Source organism: Ambystoma mexicanum, chromosome 9, assembly GCF_040938575.1.
Source record: "Ambystoma mexicanum isolate Mex_15411 chromosome 9, UKY_AmexF1_1, whole genome shotgun sequence".
In the NCBI taxonomy this organism is placed as follows: Eukaryota; Metazoa; Chordata; class Amphibia; order Caudata; family Ambystomatidae; genus Ambystoma; species Ambystoma mexicanum.
This window is the reverse complement of record NC_090931.1, coordinates 176,710,502-176,729,611: the sequence shown is the minus strand read 5'-3', so window position 1 is coordinate 176,729,611 and position 19,110 is coordinate 176,710,502. Positions and strand designations below refer to the sequence as shown.

Genomic DNA, 19,110 nt, shown 5'->3' with positions numbered 1-19,110 from the left:
TGTGTGTGGGAAAGTCAGTGAGAAATGGAGAAAACTATTTAGAACCAGTAGAGACATGTAAGTAAATTAGGTAGAACACTAAAAGATAAACATAGGACAAGTTCCTGTGAGAATCCAAAAGGTGCCTCATCTTCCAGTCCCCTGGGATCTCTCTCTCAGGTGGCCACGGCACAGCCATCGCCTTTGGATCCAGACCCTGGGGGTGGACTAGTGCAAGAGAATCACCTGGGTGAAGGATCTTCGGGGAGTGTGGGCGAGGCAACCGATGGTGAGACGCAGTAGTCCCCCTTTCCCATACACCTAACCCATACTATTTTATAGGATTCTCCGATGTCCCAACTCGCCCACCCCCTGCCTTTCTACACAAACAATGGGCCGCAGACGAGGGCGACAAAGGAAAAAGGCTAACCCTTACATATCACATTGGACATGTCCCGCTAATCGGGTCAGGCTAAGGCAGGCACTTGACTTTAAGTGCATACATATGGTACAAATTAGCTCTCCTCACATGGATTAAAGGCAGAACATAGAGACATACTCTGAGCAAGGTGGAGTACAAGCAGAACTTCGGGGCTAAGGCGAACCTACTGGAGCAGAGCAACGGACTGAGGGACGAAAGCAAAGGGTGGATAATCCCAGGAGTTCCCGGCACGAGGTAATTGCCTCCAAAAGGCAGCGAAAGACACGTGGATAAGGCCAATTCCAAAACAAGAAGGCTGCATTGTGTTTCAAGGACGCCAGCGACCTTCCCAGGTGAATGGCAGTGTTGGGGAGGCGAGGCCAAGCCTGTGCTACTAACCTAGACTCGTGAATTGGAAAACTGTAAAGACAAGGAAGATATAAGGTATTCGGGGTACCTAGTGCAGAGTGCGCTAGTACTCACATGTGGTTTAGATAGATGTAATATAACACTCAATATATGGTTGTTGTGCTGCGGTGGAGGTAGAAAGGTGGCTTATCCCTACCCAACTGTTTGATAATAAGAAGTGATTGTTTTTCTCCTCTGCCGCGCTCAACACACTCCTAAATCAACGTGATGTAATGAAACAATGTTGACAAATGATTAACCTGAAATCAGTGCTACGTTTATTTGGTATTTCCTTAGTTAACAATGTTCCACATTGATCCCTTGATTTGCCTTTTGTACACAATAACTTTTTTGTGTTAACATTCAGCAAGTTCAACAATTTATTTTAGCATATTCCACATTAGATTACTTATTTGCCATAAGATTTCTTTTTGCCGATACGTGTTTCGACCCATTGGGTCATCATCAGGGCTGATATTGGTACACAACAAAAATTCAAAGAGTTTTATGTTTAGCTTGAAAAATTGTCAATTGGGGTGTCCCTTTTGGGAGAGAGGAGAAAGGAAACAAAAAAGTTGTTTAGAAAGTAGAAGTTATCTCCAACTTCATATTTTGTGTAGAGATACATATCTTTATTGCTAAATAGTGGCACTTCTCTCAAAATTGAACATGACTCTACATCTCCCATTTGTTTGCAAAAGAGATAAACTGAGTCGCCAAAAAACCTAATAAAGCGATATTTCCGCATTGAACCTTACTTTGTTTGAAATTGAAAAGTTTGTACATTTCGTCAGACTTTATGCCCATACAACGCTATGGCAGGAGAATAGATAGGCTATGCAAACACATCCCATACTCCAATTTCTCCAGCAACCACTTCATGGGTTCCGAAATCCGCTGGGCCGTCTTCTATGCTCCGTCTGATTGTGGGAGGTCTAGGGTCCATTTCAGCATCAGGATAGGCCATGGCTAGTCGGTGGTTCCAACCTCTTGTGAGGTGGTTCTAGAGTCCTGACACCCCTGACACGATGGGAACACTGCATACATAGAACAAGCAGCCTCGGGTTGACCAGTCAGGAGGCAACAGGCGATCCTTGTGGTGCAGACAAAGGAGCAGGCCCTGCACAGCTTCTCTTTGGTTTGGGATGCTGGAACTTCAGGAACAGGTGTCTTGTTACACAAGCTAAATATCCACCAGCTTACAAGAATGCACTTGTAGTGGCAACTGCTGCTCGGGGGTAGCTCGGGAGAGAGCTGGCCAGTCCACTGGGTGGTCCAGGGACACATCCGAAGGCTCAGCAGGCACAGGTCCTCGAGCAGAGGTCGGGACAGGTTGTTCCCACCAGTCCATGGGCAAACCACAAAGATCAGGAGAGAGGAGCAGGGCTTCACCAAAACTTGGCTGGAAGCAATGCTGGTCACCGGGCTGCAGTTTTTTTATAGGGGCCTGGCTCCAACAATCTGTCAAATAGCTCCTTTTATTCAGACTGGAGTCACCCGACGTCCACCAAGGTGCTACACCAGTCACACTAGCAGAGGACAGCCACAGGCCATACATTGTCCTAAGCAACAGACACTGTGCCTTGGACGTGGACTGTGTCCAGACAGATCTGGCCACACACCTACCCTCATGTTGCCCGGGAAAGCAGGCGCTTTGCTTTGCCTGGGAAAAGGCTTTCCATACATGGCAATTTTCAACCTGATTGGGCAGGAAAAAGGCCAAGGCACAAAATGGCAACAGTACAGGCAGAAATCTAATTGCACGTCCAGTTTAGAGTATTCAAAAGTGCACATGTAAAAAGCCAAAAACAAAGTAGAAAAAGATCTGCAACCGTCGGCCCATTCGGCACACATTGTGTTTGTAACCACAAAGTTACAAAACAAAATGTTACAAGCATACAAAAGTATCCTAACCGCACTTCTCTTTAGGGTGATGTGTGTAGCTTTAAAAATACAAGAATTCCACCAAGGAAGACAGGGTATCCCAGTACTGATAGTCTTAGGACTGATCAGTTTCCCCATAAAAGTGAGTAAAAAACAAACGACGAAAAGCAGGGCTTCACACCCCAAAAACTCTGGGCAGGAGGCTAGTAAAAAGACAGGGTGTTCCATAGAAGTCTATGGGAGAAAAGCAGCAAAAAGCAAATCGTTCCGAACACTCACTACGAAGACCAAAGTATAACTGGATTCAAGTGTGCACATATCAAGTATTCAAAGATTTTCCAAACAGCAAAGAAACTGTCTCTGACTGGCATGGTGATTAGCAGTGTTCACACGGAGGAGAAGCGCCATCCCCAATCCTTGCAATTGAAATGACTGCAGAGATGTGGAGTTACAGCTTTGCAAAACTATGGATAAGAATGCGTTCTATGCTGGAGACAGTGTGCCCTATGCACTGCGTTTCACCTAATACGACAAATACTAGGACAAAAGGCATCAATCCTTGACAACTATGCCAACACGTTTCAGCTAAATGGAGATGGGTCCAACTTATTTTTCAAATACACAATTACCGGAAACATAGTAACATTGCAAAGTGTCTCAATACGATAGAACAATGGATGGTATTCAATAAACTCTGGTTTCACCAGTGGAAAGTAGTACTCTCCAACCTCAGCTCTAACCTAAATCTGCACGCCTATTTCTAATGGTCCGAACATCTATGACCACAATCTATACAAACTGATAATGCAAAATAGTTACCTTCATACAACACATGAACCAACAGTGGCACCTTCAAGTACACATCCTCAGAAAGATCATACCCTTCCTGGGCACCAACAACAAAATAGAACACATACACGTCTTAGTTGTTAGCAAAGTAGACTACTCAAACGCCCTTCACAAAGTGATGCCCATCATGGGTTTCCCCAACTATCTGATCAAACAACTTCAGCTAGTTCATAGCAGGCCAGTTAGACTCACACTTGGAGAAAACACAGCCACATTACCCTAGAAATAAGATCCCTGAAATTGCTTCTGACTGAACAAAGTCCCATTAAAGGCCGTCTGCATCATTCAAATAAGTTAATGTGAAAAGGGGCCGACATATCTTTCAAAACGACTGCTGCACTGTGTTCCACTCAGAACTCCGAGGACTTTCTTGGCTATGAAATTGTTATCAACCCACACAGATAAATCAAAAATTAGCGTTAGGTCACTCACATCAAAACGCCAGTGATGCGAGAACTCCTCAAAGAAACTTTCAAAAAAGACTAACCATAACAACAATTAAACGCTGAAGACAATAGGAACCACCAAGCACTACAACCAGTCTCAGGTCAGTGTTTTACTCAAACTGCTGTGAATGGAATTTGTAACCCGGTTAGGCACGGTTTATGCACATTTCCCTCTCACCCTAACCCACGATACAGAAGTTCCTTTAGTTTCAGTTCCCTCGAGTATGTACCCCGTAGCCAATTTTGAGTGGGGCTATAGAAAATGGTCATCAATAAATCAAAATTAACACGTTTATTCACTGTGACAAGGCTAGTACTCTGGACTTGTCAATAGATGGCGAGAACACCCCAGTAGAGAAAAAGTGTGATAGCCACTCAGGAAAACCAACACCAAAGACTGCAGTGCTCCACAGCAGGCAGAACCCCAGCCACACCGGACAACCAACATGGCACAGGGAAAGCCCAAAACGGCCCCCTAGACCACCAGGGAATTAATGTACAAAACGACCCACCCTCTGCATTGTTATTACTATTCATTGTTCATAATCTCAAACATTATTTAACAAAAAATGTACCTGGCGACCCCGTGCAGGGAGCCCAACTACAAGGACAGGAACACTGGCCTTCCCAGGCGGTGCAGAGGAGTTGGGCTAGGCAGGGCCAACTTGTCTTTTCAAGATTTTCCCACATACACTTGCCAGGTAAGGAATACAGGGCCAGATTTAAGGAGCGGTCAGGAAGTGTGGGTTTTTTGGGTGAGGTCAGAGCTGGAGGACGACCAAGAAAGGAAGGAGAAAGCAGTGACTTGTGGAGGAGATTCGCGGAGTGGGTGAGGTATTGGTTTAGGAGTGGAAGTGGTTCTGCAGTGTGAATGTGCATGTGGAAAGTGAGTAGAGAGGTTAGGATACGGAGTGAATGTGAAATGAAAGGTACAGAATGAAAGGCCGGCCATCTCAGTAGGCGGTGACAAGATAGTAGTAGGAAGAGGAGGGCAGTATTGGGAGAAGGAGGAAGAGGAGAGTAGTAGTAGTGTGCAGGAGAGGAGTAATGGCAAAGAAGAGGAGTAGTGGGGTGACAGGAAAAGTAACAAAGGGTGGAGGCAAGATTAGGTGGAGCGAAACAGAAGTAACATCATAAAGGAAGGAGTGACCAGGTAAGGGTCAGAGTAGAGAGGGTGGGATGAGAATGGACATGCAAAGATAGCCTGACTCAAACCAGTGTAAGTCACTTACCCAGTCCCCAATAGAACACTAACGTTTGGATAGAGTATGAATAGTTAGGCAGTCCAAGCTGAATTTAGACATTGATTAAGACAGTGATCAGACAACACAGGGCTGGAGCGGGGAGGGTCAACATTTGGTATTACTAACCAGGGGTTTGGCTTGCTTGGGTTAGGAAGGAGGGTCATAAAACGAGAGTGAGATTGGTGGTCTTACACCCCAAAAAGAAAAACTCTTGTAGGGATTTCTTTGCCAAGTGTGGCATCACCAAGTACGTGTGAACGTGTAAAACAAGACATCAGTCACCTGTAGAAATCCTACCTAGATAACATGATCTACGTGATGGCATTCTTAGGAAGATATTGGACAAGGCAGAACTCCATTCTTCCAGGGAGCCCATTGATCCAGAGATTCTATAAGGTCGCTGGCAAAAACACACTTTTCCCCTTTGCCAAAACACATTGGGCTGTCTCCCCAGAATGCAGGAGAGGTTTCCTGTTAAAAAATGAGCATAAACCTGGAGAGTTTACTTAAGGAAGAGCACAGACCGAAAATGCTTTACAGTGACTGTTTAAGAAAAGAAATAGCGAGGTTTGTTGGCATTTTCCAGTCTCTGGTTGAGGCAACACGCTTTTATCAAGAAGGTATATCATATTCGCTCAACTTTTCAACAAATCCGGCATAGCACAGAATCACCTAGCTTGTTGTTCATTCTTCCAAGGTATACTAAATCTTTTTTACTAGAGGCATAAACTGTTCTCCCTGCATTCCCCTGAAGATCGTGCATAAGCCGGGAAAGAAAGATTCCACTTGTGATTGAAATACACAACATCTGTTAAGCGTTTTGCTTCTTTTCTTCCAAATGCGGGAGGAGGAATGGTGTGGTCCCATAGTAACTGGGAAAACCAGGCTCTTACAGACCAATCAAGGATTTCAATATGTTATGGGAATCTCTTTCTGCTCTTGCTTCCACAACCCAGAAAGCGTTCTGGAGCCATAGGTCAAAAGATACGCTTGTTGATGGGTCCTTAATTGCAATGTGGCACATTCCACCAAACACCCCCTTCTCCTTGGGCCCATCCTATATTATAATGCATCCATCACATATAGACCCTGCCATGTGCTATTAAATGAATCCTCCAACCCACCCCTCTGTCATAATCTCGCATGCCTTTGATCATCACAGTGTCTAGCCCACCTAAGCCATGGCAGGCGAGAAATGAGCAAACCAGGTGCAGCAAAAGAACCAACCTAAGGGAGCACCAGTGGGAATTACCCCCCCCCCCCCACTCCTCCCCCCAGAGGAAAACAACACTGTAGAAGGCAATAGCAGTCCAAGGATAAAACAGCAAGTCCAACCAGCAAGGAGGGTTGGGGAGGGGAAGAGGTTAAGGAAGAAACCAGGATGGGTTGCCAGTTGCTTTAGAGGGAACCAGGCACTAGGACAAGGCTGCCAAGGTCCAGCCAATATGGCCAGACCAGGTGGTCAGCAGCAGCCCATCTTTGCAATAGTCCTCAGCAATTCAGGTAGAAATCTGAGGAATGTACAGGGTCTCCCAATGATAATCATTCACTCAATGGTTGGCCCAAGCCAGTGCTCTAATCCCACCACAGGGCAGCATGCAAATCCTTTGGCAGCCAGCAAATGAGACTGGCCCTAGAATCCACCGAAAACGGGTTCACTCACACAGGAGGAGTATTGTTCATGTCTGGGGCAGACAAGCAAGTTAAACCAGTTTAAACCATGCAAGACGTCAGTAGAAGGGCCAATATTCAAGCTTACCTCATGTTTCACACAGACAAAGGGATGGACCAAAACAAAATGTTTGGGAGTAGGGTTTAAAGAAAATATGGGAGTACCCTAGTGGCAACCATATTAGTGCATCGGGCTACTGATGCAATACACATTATTGCACCCCTGGTGGGGCCAAAGCTAAATTACAGCTGCTGCTAGCCTACTTGTCAACACACTTGTAGCACCCCTTCTGTGGTAGCCGCATGCAGTACTAGGGGGGAGCACATCACACTAGGGGGAGCACATCACAAAAAGGGCTTCAGTGGTCTATGAACAACAGTAGAAATCACGCTGTTCACAGAAGTAAAAAAAAAAAAATATTAAAAGAAAATTATAATAAATAAAACACACTAGGGGAGCCAGCAAATAAAAAAGTAAGCTAAAGGTTTACGGAACCCAAAAAGTGGGCCCAGAGAATCCCAAAAATTGAATGGGTAACATGACAAAAAAAAGATAGATCTGCTCACATGGAAATAAATATTTTCACTAAAGCAGTTTCCAAATCTTCAAATAGTGATTAATCATCCTAGGATAGAGTTAAGACCGTCTCTTACAGGGAGCAAGCTGCGGAATCTTGCTGGTAGATGACCCCAATAGTCTGTTTTAGGGTCTATGCATCTCCAGCTCTTCCCACGTTCCCTTCTTAAACAACCAAGACACCTCTAAGGTAATGAAATGCCCCTCACAAGAGCTCACTGTGTTTCAAGAACTATTTAAAAAATGGGAGTCAGGATGATTTCAATGTTGCTTTATTTTCATCCTATTATCCCCTTCAAATTGCCCTTCCAACATGTTTGCTCAACTCAGCCCCTCATGTGGTGCTTGGCTCCTTTGTGCTTCTGTTCCAATTTGCAGATTACAAGCACTTTCAAACCACGTCCTCTCTTCCTCGGCACGGCTGCACCAACACCTGGAGTGCACACTTTCCATTATTACATTTTGGGATCTTATAGTCTCCCACTAATCTAACAAAACATCTGTGATCAGGCTCAAAATACTCATATGATTGAAATGTGTGCATCCTGTCCCTGCCTGACATCCACTGTGACTCTAGAGATCTTTTGGACTACAACTCCCATGATGCCTCACTATTGACAATGCTAAACAGGGCTGATGGGATATGTAGTCCAGAACATCTGGTGAGCCAAAATGTTGCAGATTCCTGCCCTCGATCTGCATGCAATCCTAGTAACCACGGACCTCCTTTGCTTTTCTGCATTCTTAGTGCCTCTCCTCAACTTGCCTTGCAATATTGTACAAAACCCCAGAATATTTCCGCCTTCCAGGTTTGTAATCTTCCTGCACCCCCTCCTCTGCTGTCTATGTGGCTCTGGATCCAGACTCAGGATTCTCTCCCATTTCGTGCATTAGTGAGGGTCTTTCGGGCCATTCTATACTCCACAGTGGTTCTTCACTCAGCCCCAACAAGGGCACACTTTCCTTACAGACTTTGGTTTCCTGTATCCTTCCCCCATATTCCACTCCTTGTGGTCCTGCATTTAATCCCTAGATATACTCCTGGCCCTTACCAGTCTGTGGTCGTTACATTCCTATCCCCAATCTCCCAGCGGCTCAATCTATAGATTGGATATCCAAAGGAGCCCGATAGCCCACTGTGGCACTCCAAATTGGGTTGGAAGAAAAGTGAACTAAACCCTCCATATCTTAATTATTGACAGTTGGACAGAAATCTGAAAAAACGTTTAAAGAAATGACCCCCAAAATACATCTGTAAAGTGGGAATATCACAGAGAACCTCACGGTCGATCGTGTTGAAAGCTGCCAGCAGATCAAAGAGCACCAGAAAACAAGCAGTAGAATCATCCAGACCAGGTCTAAGACCATTGAGCACCACCAAGAGGTACGTCTAGGTCCACCACCAGGAAAAACACCGGAGTGACAAGGTTTTAGGTGGTGGTTTGTTGCATTTTTTCAATAACTTGCCCAGAAAAGGGAAGCCCCGTAATTGGAAAAAAAACACCTTTTGCAAGAGAAATTAATGAACAAGCCTTTTCTTTCTGGGGTCCAGTTGCACCGCCCTCACCTTCCCTGGGGATTCATAATTCAAGCACTCACCTTTTTTGCCTTTCTTGGGTCCAGGCTCGATGTTTCGGAGCCCGACATCAGCAGGCTCATTCTTAATCATAGCAAGACACACGAAGGCAACAGCAACGCAGATCAGGCCTGAGACGGAGAGCGTGGAGCGCCAGCTATAGCTAGCTGCCAACACAGTGGCAATGATGGGGCCCACACTGCCAGCTAAGTTCATACTGGTTGACAGGACGGCCCACCATGTCCCAAACTGGGACGGCTCGAACCACTGGAAGAGAGAGGAAAGAATAATTACACAAATAGTTTAAATAAAATAGAAACGGGTTAGGATAAATAGAATCTAGAGTTTAGGGGTTGGGAAGGGCCATGTAGTTCTAGAGAAGTGTGCTCTCTCTGGACAGCAGCCTATGCCCTCCAAGTGCATTTTTGCAATAGTGAAGACTGAGACCAGTGCAGCAGCTCAACTCAATGTCTGCATAAATCAAAACAAAAAATGTGTCATGGGCGCCCGTCCTTGAGAACGAACATGGCAACAATGGCCTGTTCTGTGGGATGGTACCCACTCTAGAGTCTGCAGCCACATTTTAGCTCACTGTAACTTTCACAGATGGGAAATAACCATTTGCATATCAGTCTTTCTCCCGCCCACACGGGCAGTCCAGCACCAAAATGCTATGGCGATTCCCTTCTGAACAAGAGTACCAACAGCAACCCCATACACGTGTTTCAGCCATGTTGGGCATCATCAGTGAGGTGGAGCTGTGCCTCTCTGAGCACAGTGAGCAAGGGGTCCACGTCTGGATGACCCTAGGACACTTAGGGTGACTAAACCTAAGGCCCTTGAGAAGAAAAAAAAAAGAAAAAAAAATTGGCCATGGGCACCCCTCTATGAGAACGAACACGGCAAAAATTGCCTGTTCTATGGTATGGTACGGGAATTGCAATAGCAGTTCGGTGCTGGACTGCCCATGTGGGCGGGACAAAGACTGATCTGCAAATGGATATTTCCCATCTGTGAAAGGTACAATGAGCTAAAGTGTGGCTGCAGACTCTCGAATGGGTACCTTCCCAAAGAACAGGTCAATGGGCCGTGTTCATTCTCGCAGAGGGGCGCCTGTGGACTATTTTTTTAATGTCTGCATAAGACATGCACCAGGGTGCAAAAATTTAAGTTGCAAGCTACATACCAGCCATAAAAGTCCTTTGACACCTCAATTCTATACATACAAAAAGCACATCGTTTCTTACTCGCCAAGAGTCAAACATCACTAGCCAATGGCTAGTGGCGAGTGTACATTTTGCATCATGCATTCATAGACAGCGTAAATGGCCATGTTACAGGACTGGGAAGAGTTCCACTGACTGATGACATCATGTGAGTAGAACAAGTGAATGGCATCACAATAGGAGAGGCATGATCGGAGGCCGTTATATGCTGGGATATGCATCCTCTGGTGTCACCATAAACTGTGAAGAGGTATTTTTGATCACCCCACAATGAAAGGCACCAGTTGCAACAGCTGATCACATTCCCTTAAAAGGCCTTACCTGCTGTTGACTTAAAAAGAACTTGCAAGAGGAAAATCAACAGGAAACTGGTATTTTACTTCTAGGCACCCTGTCTCTGGAGCACGTTACCAATGCAGGCAAGACTGTCCCGCTCCATTTTACACTTCTGGAAGAGCATGAAGACCCTACTTTTAAAAGAATCTCACTCCAATCGCTGATCGCTCAACTCCATTTCTCCTCTTCTAGAATCCTATCCCCTTCATTCCCACTACACATCAGAGCTCCTCTGCTACACCTGCATCCTACTTGTAATCCCCAGTTTGTTCCCCCTCTGTACAGGTCTCTGTTGCTTCACAGCTAGAATTGCTTGGTATAAATCCCATACTTACAAACATAAGAACGGTACCTTATGTGGACACCGTAGGAGACCACTGACACCAGGAGGTGCAGTCGGAGTGTATATGAAAAGGAACACTATCCAATGACATAACACTGTCAACAACCGCTGTCTGGTGACATCACACTGCAAGCAGCATCACACAGGTATGTGTCACTTTCACGAACACCACATTCAATGGAAAACCCTGATGAGAATATTTGGTAGTACCTCAGAAAATCCCCAGCGGCAGTACAGGATGATATGAGTTTGTGAGCGAGGTGCATTATCAACACAGTTCTGGTGACATCACACATTAAATTACACTTCACACTAGACAACATTACTTTGGCTGCAACCAGTCATAATCTAGTGCTGGTTAGGGAGACAGAACCACACCTGAGGCAGTCATCACCTTGCCTTGGCAAGCAGCCCATCGTACCCTACGCTGACTGTTCACAAGACCCCCATAGAGGGGGTTCAGAACCAGATCCAGAGTATGGCCCTACTGTTGCACAATATTTGTTTTAGAGGCATGTCTTGAACAGAAAAACATCAAGGGTCTTCGCAATTTAGAGACAGGTCTTCACCGATATCCTCTTCTCTGTACCCTCCCCAGATCTATGGACTCCTCATCTCTACTCTCTTCCCCCTTCACATCATCACCCACTAATGGTGGCACCAAGTGGGAAGTCCTCTTGGCAGGCTTCTCATCATCCCGCTGCATCATTAAAGGTTTACCACAATGGCACTATCTTGGCTCAGGGTCCTCAACCTAACCTTCTCTTCGACTAGCGCCTGCCGTCCCTCATTAACTTCCTTCCCTCACCTGCCTCTTCCCCAACCACTCTCTCTGTCCCTCTCCCTCCGACTGGTGTATCACGCCCCTGTTCTCCTAATCGGAAATCCTTCAAAAAGGCAGAGACCCCCTTCACGTGGTCACACTTAACGACCCGCTCATCCAACAAACACTTCTCTGATATCTGCCTCCTTCTTGAAGACATTGACCATGACATTCTCGCTCTTACCGAGACATGGTTCAATGCCAGCTCAGTCACTGCTTTTGGCTCTCTTCTCCCAATGGCTACAAGATCCTTTCCCAGCCCCAACCTAACCGTGTTGTTGGTGGGGTTACCTCAATCTTCCTTGAGTAGGGGTTCCTTCCTCCCTCATAGACACCCAGCCTTACTCCTCCTTTGAGAGCCTGGTTTGCAAGTTGGTCATCTCTCCCTCCTACTCTCTGAACATTGCCACGAAGTACAGGCCCCCATGCGCTACCACCCTGTTCCTTTCTGAATGGGCCGATATCTGCTCCTCTCTTCTCTCAACCTCCTCTAAACTCCTTCTCTAGGGAGACTTCAATATCCATTTGGACTACATCACAGCATTCACTTTCTTCCTTGACCTCTGTAACTCGCTCTCACTCTGCATTCTCCCTTCCAGTCCTACCCACACAGCAGGACACACTCTTGACGTCATCATCCACTCTGATCTCTCACTCTCCCCAGCTTGATCACACCTCTCTCCTGGTCAGACCACTCTCTCCTCTCCTCTTACCTGGGTCCCCTCAGCCACCACCTCCAGCCCTGCCAACCTTGTTCACGAACATCCGCCTGATGAAACGTGCGTCAGCTGCTGCCTTCACATCCACCTTCATACCCCCACCCCTGATGCTACATCGGACTCTGCTCTCAGCAACCTCCATCTGGCCATTACTAACACCCTGGACATTCTTGGCCCAGTCATGAGGATCCGTCTGAAACCTGTCTCTGAGGGAAATACCCAGTACGACTCCGAACTTGCAGCCTTGAAGCGCAAGTGTAGAGCTGCGGAACGAAAGTGGCAAACCTCAACCTCACCTTCTGACAAACTGGCCTGCCGCCTGCTCCAAAGTCAATACAGACTCTCCATCTGTGCCAGGAAAATGGCCCACATCCAGGCACAGGTATTGGGGGCATACAACAACAAGGTTGAACTCATCTGCAGGGAACTAGCCAACCTTTCAGCGGTCTCCTCCTCCCCTCTTCCGTCACAGGCCCTCACAAAGCACTTCACCACTAAAACGCTGGTCATCCCAAGCACCCTTGCTAGCCTCTCCCCCTGCCACACTCCCTATGGCCTCCCACCCTCCTTCCTTTTCTCCGCCTTCTCCCTTGTCACACCGGATAAGGTCACCAGAGTTGTCCGCTCTATGAAGGTCTCATCCAAACAGGTTTCCCCTGGCTCCTCCAGAACCATCAAGGACAACATTGTCTCTCTTGCCCCTGCACTCGCCGATTTCTGCAACCACTCTGTTGCTACTGGTTACTTCCCCTCCTCCCTCAAGCACTCCCTTGTGCGCCGCCTCCTGAAAAAGCCTTCAGCAGACACTACCTGTCCAGCCAACTACTACCCGGTTTCTTTCACACCCTTCCTTAGGTAACTCCTGGAGAAGATGGCCCTCCCCAACTTACTTCACACACTGAACTTGTTGGTGGTCTTCACAACCATTAATATGGATCCTGAGCCTCCAGAGGCACAGAAACTGCTTCTGAACACCTGTGAAGAACTGCTTGCATCTCTTGACTCCAATTGTCCTCATTCTTCTTGATCTCTCCTCTGCCTTTGACACGGTCGACCACTCCATGCTCAAAACGGCTCCATGATACCATGGGTATCCAGGAGCAGGCACTGGATTGGCTGACCTACTTCCTAACTGACCATTCTGGGCACTTCTCCTCATTTACCCCTTTCTCTACCTTTGGGGTCCCCCAGGGCTCCAATCTCTCCCCTGGCTCTTTAACACTTACCTTGCTCAGCTGGCACTCCTCAATTCCTCCTTCTGCCCCAACTTCCAGTGTTACGCAGATGACACACAACTCTTTTCAAACTTTCCGCAGATCCTCTTGCATCCTCCATCATCTCAGACTGCCTAGCTGCCATTTAGTCCTGGTGCACTTCCAACGATCTTTGCCTCAACGCCAGCAAGACTGATATCCTTCCAATTGGGACCCATGCTCCACCTTTCATCCCCTCACTCTGGCCTTCCTCTATGGGCACTCACCAGTCTCCCTCATCTGAAGCCAGAAGCCTTGGAGGCCTCTTCGACTCCTCCCTTTCCTTCCTTGCATTCAGGACATTGCCAAGAAGTCAAGTTTCAACTCTTGCTTCTCATAGGAATTCTCCCTTTTCTCACTTTCCCCCAGAGGCTCAATATTACTAGAGCTCTGGTTCTCCCTAGGCTAGACTACTGCAATAGCGTTCTCTTGACTCTTTCCTTTTCCTCTCTACGCCCTTCTCCAGCTAATCCAGAATAGGGAGTGAGACTTATCCTTGGCCTCAAGCCCGGGGACTGCATCTCTCCTGCCCTAAAATCTCTTCACTGGCTCCCAGTTGCTGCAAGGATCAAGTTCAAATACCTCTGCATCATCCATAAGGCTGTCTGGGGCCAGGGGCCACGCTATCTGCAACTCGCCCTTACTAAATACTCTCCCTCTAGACGTCTATGTTCCTCTGATACTAACTCTCTGTGTGTCAAGTGTTTCACTAAACAGAGGTCCAGAGGCCAATCTCTTTCCCCAGCTGGCTCCCTCTTATGGAACAGCCTCTCCCTTCCTCTTGAGTCGGACCTCCTCAAATTCCGGAAGCTCCTCAATTCTCCTTTTCACCCCCTTCCTCCCTTCTTCTCTCCTCTGCTAATCTCATGGTCGCTGTGATTGGTGACAAGGGCCCTTATGTGTCCTTCAGGGCCCTAGCCTCCCACACCCAATCGCCTTCAGCCCTCGCCAACACACAGCATTTGCCTTGGCACTTACTGGCCTTTGCACTGTAGGCCTGCACTTACCCATATATTTTTTTTTTACAGATGAATGTTCTCTAGCATTTCCTACACTGGGCACTTACACTTGCTGCTCACTCATGAGCATGGGTCCTCCAGCACTTACCCCCCACTCCCTCTTCTCCTCTCTTTGCATATGCACGCTCTCTGAATGCTCACAAGGCCTTGTATTAATGGTTTCCTATCCCATGTTCCCTCTCTGTTGTCGCTTTGAAACACAATGTACTTGTTGTATAAGCGCCTAATAATTATCGAAGTTTAATATTTGTGGTTGTTTATTTATAGCAAAAATATCAATAAAAACAGATAAAAACAACAGATGTACGAAGGACAGCAGTAGCGGTGTGACATGAATATATGCAGCATATGTATTAGCTGGCCTCTATGCACAGTTTACTTTCAACCTTTCCTAATATACTGCATGGTTTTACAGAGTTTGGGGCTCACAGCGAAACTTGCACTAGGATTCTTTAGCACAGATGCAGAATATTTAGGATAATAAGGATAAATGTACCAAGAGGGTTATTGATCAGTAAAAAAGTACCTTACTGATATTTCAGTCACACATTAAATCTTCTGTGTCCTATCGCAAGGTCCTCACAGAAACAACCATCAACAAACTCAAAAACCTACATTTGGAGGAAAATGCCATGGTTTTCACTTCCACCTAAGGCAACATCTCAAACTGGGCACAAAATGTCCAGCTGAGTTTGTGCTCTGGCCCTACCCAGGCTTTCACCCGAGATGCCTGAACATCCTCTCAGAACATATTCTAATATCTGTCCTAAAGGCAGAGGGCATCTGGGATGAGAACACCCTGTGCCCCCAGGATACATTAACCTACAACACGATCCAGTGCACCAAGTGATTTACAACTTAGAGCCCAGCCAAATCCAGCTTCAATAACCAGTCATGTCTGTGAGAGAACTCATGCACTGCTCCAATGTCCATCTGGAAAGGCAGATATAATCTATGAACGATCCATAGCTAGAGAGAAGAAATGAATTGTAGGAGAAATCTTGGTGAAGAGAAAAAACAGGACACAAGCAGCAAGCTCCAAAACTATGACTGAAAATGCTGCACCCTACAAATGTAATGGACAGTCCTAAAGTGCCCAGTGTCCACAACTGTGTTGGTGACAGGAAATCTGTTCCACAATACTAGTTTCTGCCACAAAACACAGATGTAGAATTGGAACCCCGTCTCTCAGCACATAGACACTGGTGCTGTATGCGCATGGTGTAGTGTCCCAAGCAATAGAAATATTTTGTTCTTCATGCTTTGCAGCACACCAACATCTTATGGAATGCAAGCATCTCCATTTCACAAAAGTACTAAGCACATGATTTATTTAAAATAAATAAAAATAAATATTTTTTTAAAAGGTTACTAAATTGCATTATTAAACGCTAAACAGAAACACACTACAATACGAAGAACAACAGGCCAGGTTGGTCCCTCCGTAATCAGCAGTATCTTGCAATCTCTCTTAGAGAAGTCAAACATTTATGTAAAAAGTTAAAATGCCCAGTGTACCAGGCAAGTTCTAATTGAATCTTTTTAGGATCTTGGATAAACATCTTTGAGGTGGACAGTCTGTCGACATCTCCGTCCCACGTGTGCAAAATTTCAGCCAGGCCATACAGTTAATCTCGATTAGCTTCAACCAAAGGCCCAGGTTGGACCTCATTCAGTTTAGATAGTTACCATCTTCTGTTTGGATCGCAAATAATTAAGGGCAGGTGTAGACCTTAATTTTAATCCAGCTGTAACTGATAACAGGTGGCAATTGTCCACTGGCAGGATTCTGCAAGAGACTTCAGTTTTTTCAGCTGATCATTTAAATTACATTTTAGAAAATGATGTAGGAGAGATACAAGGTCCCTTCCCCTCTGCCAACCTTCTCCTCAATGTCTTCATGTATATCACTGATTCAACAAATTTGTTCAACACTAATAATACCTGTAGCAGTCCCAGAGCACGTGTCTAAGAGAGCTAAGAAATGTGTTGGGGTTTCGCTATTGGAGTGGTCTTTGTTTAGCCCAGACAAAAGAGTCTTACCCAAACAGAGACAAAGGAGAGATTTCTACAAATTATCTATACATGTGTTGTTGAAGAGAGGCACACAGTTGCTGATAACTCTCACTCGCCCTTGAAGTCATGCACATTTTGAGTCTTCCTTGTAATAACAGGTCTCTCCTTTCACTGAGCTTCTAGACAGCTGGCATCTCTAGCCCATTCCATTCAGCATGAACTGCTGAGGAGTCTTTATGTTACATGTTATGATAGTTGCTTGTAAAGCACTTAACATTTTGATCTAGCTGTCTCAAAGGCAAAGAGGCCAACTCTCCTGCTGTCGGCACTCCTGCACCGTTCCCCACACTGCCACCTGATCATATAGAAGACAAATTATATTAATTTCACTTACTTTACGAAGGATTTTCCCGCATGGTGGCCACCCAAATCCTTGTGCAAGTCCATTGAAGAACCAGAGTACGGCAAAGACCGGCACAGTGGAACTCCAGGAGAAGAAGACGTTGGCAACTCCCACCAGCAAGAGGCCGGCAGCAAAAAGCCATCGGGCGCTGACCTGGTCCGAGAGAACACCACTGATAAATTTACTGATGGCGTACGCAGCTGACTGGCTACTTGTGATTAGACCTATGGAGGAATCAAATAAAGCCTTTAAGGAACAGACAGAATACAATAATGTGTAAGAAGCAAAGTGTGCACAGAATCCTAACGCTCATAGTGCCAAGGATATCAACAACTACATCCCTTCACATTCTATATAGAATTCTCGTGGCATGACATGTGACATCCTTCACCCATTAATTAATTGAAGAAACCCAGAACTAAGAGCTGTAAATAAAAAGATTAAACTAGGGCAACACTGGTAATTTATCTATTTTGACTATCAGATGTCAGAGTTTTTATGGAGACTTATAATCGCATAATTTGGCATTCAGTAGCAGGAGGTACTTGTGACAAACTGAGGAACCCAAGAGGATACACTACCGTCTGCCATATTCAACCTGAAGTTTAGGACTTTCCATGCCACCTATGGGCAGGTTGCAACCCTTTCTTAACTCTACTACAACTCTCTATACACTTCAAATATGTAAGCATAATATCCATTTAATTGATTGATTTGTTACATAAAACAAGGTCATCTTGTGGCCACTGGGGACAGCTATATTGGGCCAGATGCAGGATTGTAGTTATAGTCGATGCTTTTCTCTTGGAGGCCCAAGCACTATTCCTGTGAGAATCTTAATTTAACAACACTATGAATCAAAGCTCTATCTGAAAAGAACAGTCTTCAGGTTTTTCCTGAAGGCATGCTAGTTCTGTTGGGCTTTTAGCAACAGATTGAGAGTGATCTAAGGTATGGCACCTTGTAGCAGACAATTACACCTAGAACTCAAACATCTCTGTGTTGCACCCGTTTAAGCAGTAGGTGCTAATCTTCATCCTGTGAAAGATCTGGCTCATGCCAGCTGTGACAATGTCTCCAATGTCTAGGTCTCTGGATTACATTTACAGCAAGATGCAGATCCGACTATCATCTGAACATATTTGGAATTGTAGTTGCTCTTAAATCAAAATTTGTGGAGATAAGTCAGACCCCTGGCAGACCCCAGAGGGGTGTCTTCTGTTTTAGCATGCTGGTGTGAGCCAATTCTCAACTGCCAATTGTGATTGGAGAGGAGGGATCAGATCCAGATTATGGCTGTGTCAGAATTCCCAGTGCGTCTGCGGAGGTGCTGGAGTAGAATCTTATGATTCCCAGTGTGGTCAGCTGATGACAAGTCTAAAATTGTCATACTGCTGGCTTGCCCATGTCTAGAGTGAGTAGTAGATCCTCGCTCTCTCACTAGCCACTGTGGTCCTTGTACCTTTTCTAGATTTAAGACCAGATTGCAATTACCGTGAATTAGGAGGTTATCTTTTAAGTAGTGTGGTCTTGTTCTCCTTCATCTTGCATGGGCACGGCAGATTTGCGATTGACTTGGTCATTGTGGGGGGACAACATAGCACTCAAAACAGAAGGAGTGAAGTTCAAAATCTTTATTTTATACACGCACAGTTCCATGAATGCAGGGCAAATCAAGTGGCAAGTGTTGATAACTTGGCCAAAACAAAGTGTTTACCTTCCTTTAAATGGCAATCCGTATCTGGCTACGCCTATGCCACACGTGATAATAATGAGGATTATGCAAAAGGGGCGCTGGTGACAGGATCTGATTAATTTATCGTTATGACCAAATTCAATATCATAAGAAGAAGACGTGACTTGAATGAAGTTGCCCTTGTGAAATGTGCAAGCAGTAGCTGTGTCTTTAAAAGGAAG

General features: G+C 45.7%; 1 protein-coding gene across 4 annotated transcripts in view; it reads right to left on the bottom strand.

The window, feature by feature from the left end:
* The window catches only part of SLC37A4 (solute carrier family 37 member 4), a 155,864-nt gene that overhangs the window by 99,500 nt on the left and 37,254 nt on the right, over positions 1-19,110 (bottom strand). For all 4 annotated transcript variants that reach the window (XM_069614396.1, XM_069614394.1, XM_069614395.1 and 1 more), the window contains exons 3-4: positions 17,185-17,417; positions 9,079-9,322 (exon numbers count right to left, since the gene is read on the bottom strand). In XM_069614396.1, coding sequence (XP_069470497.1) covers positions 9,079-9,322; positions 17,185-17,417 — 477 coding nt within the window. The remainder of the gene's footprint in view (positions 1-9,078; positions 9,323-17,184; positions 17,418-19,110) is intronic.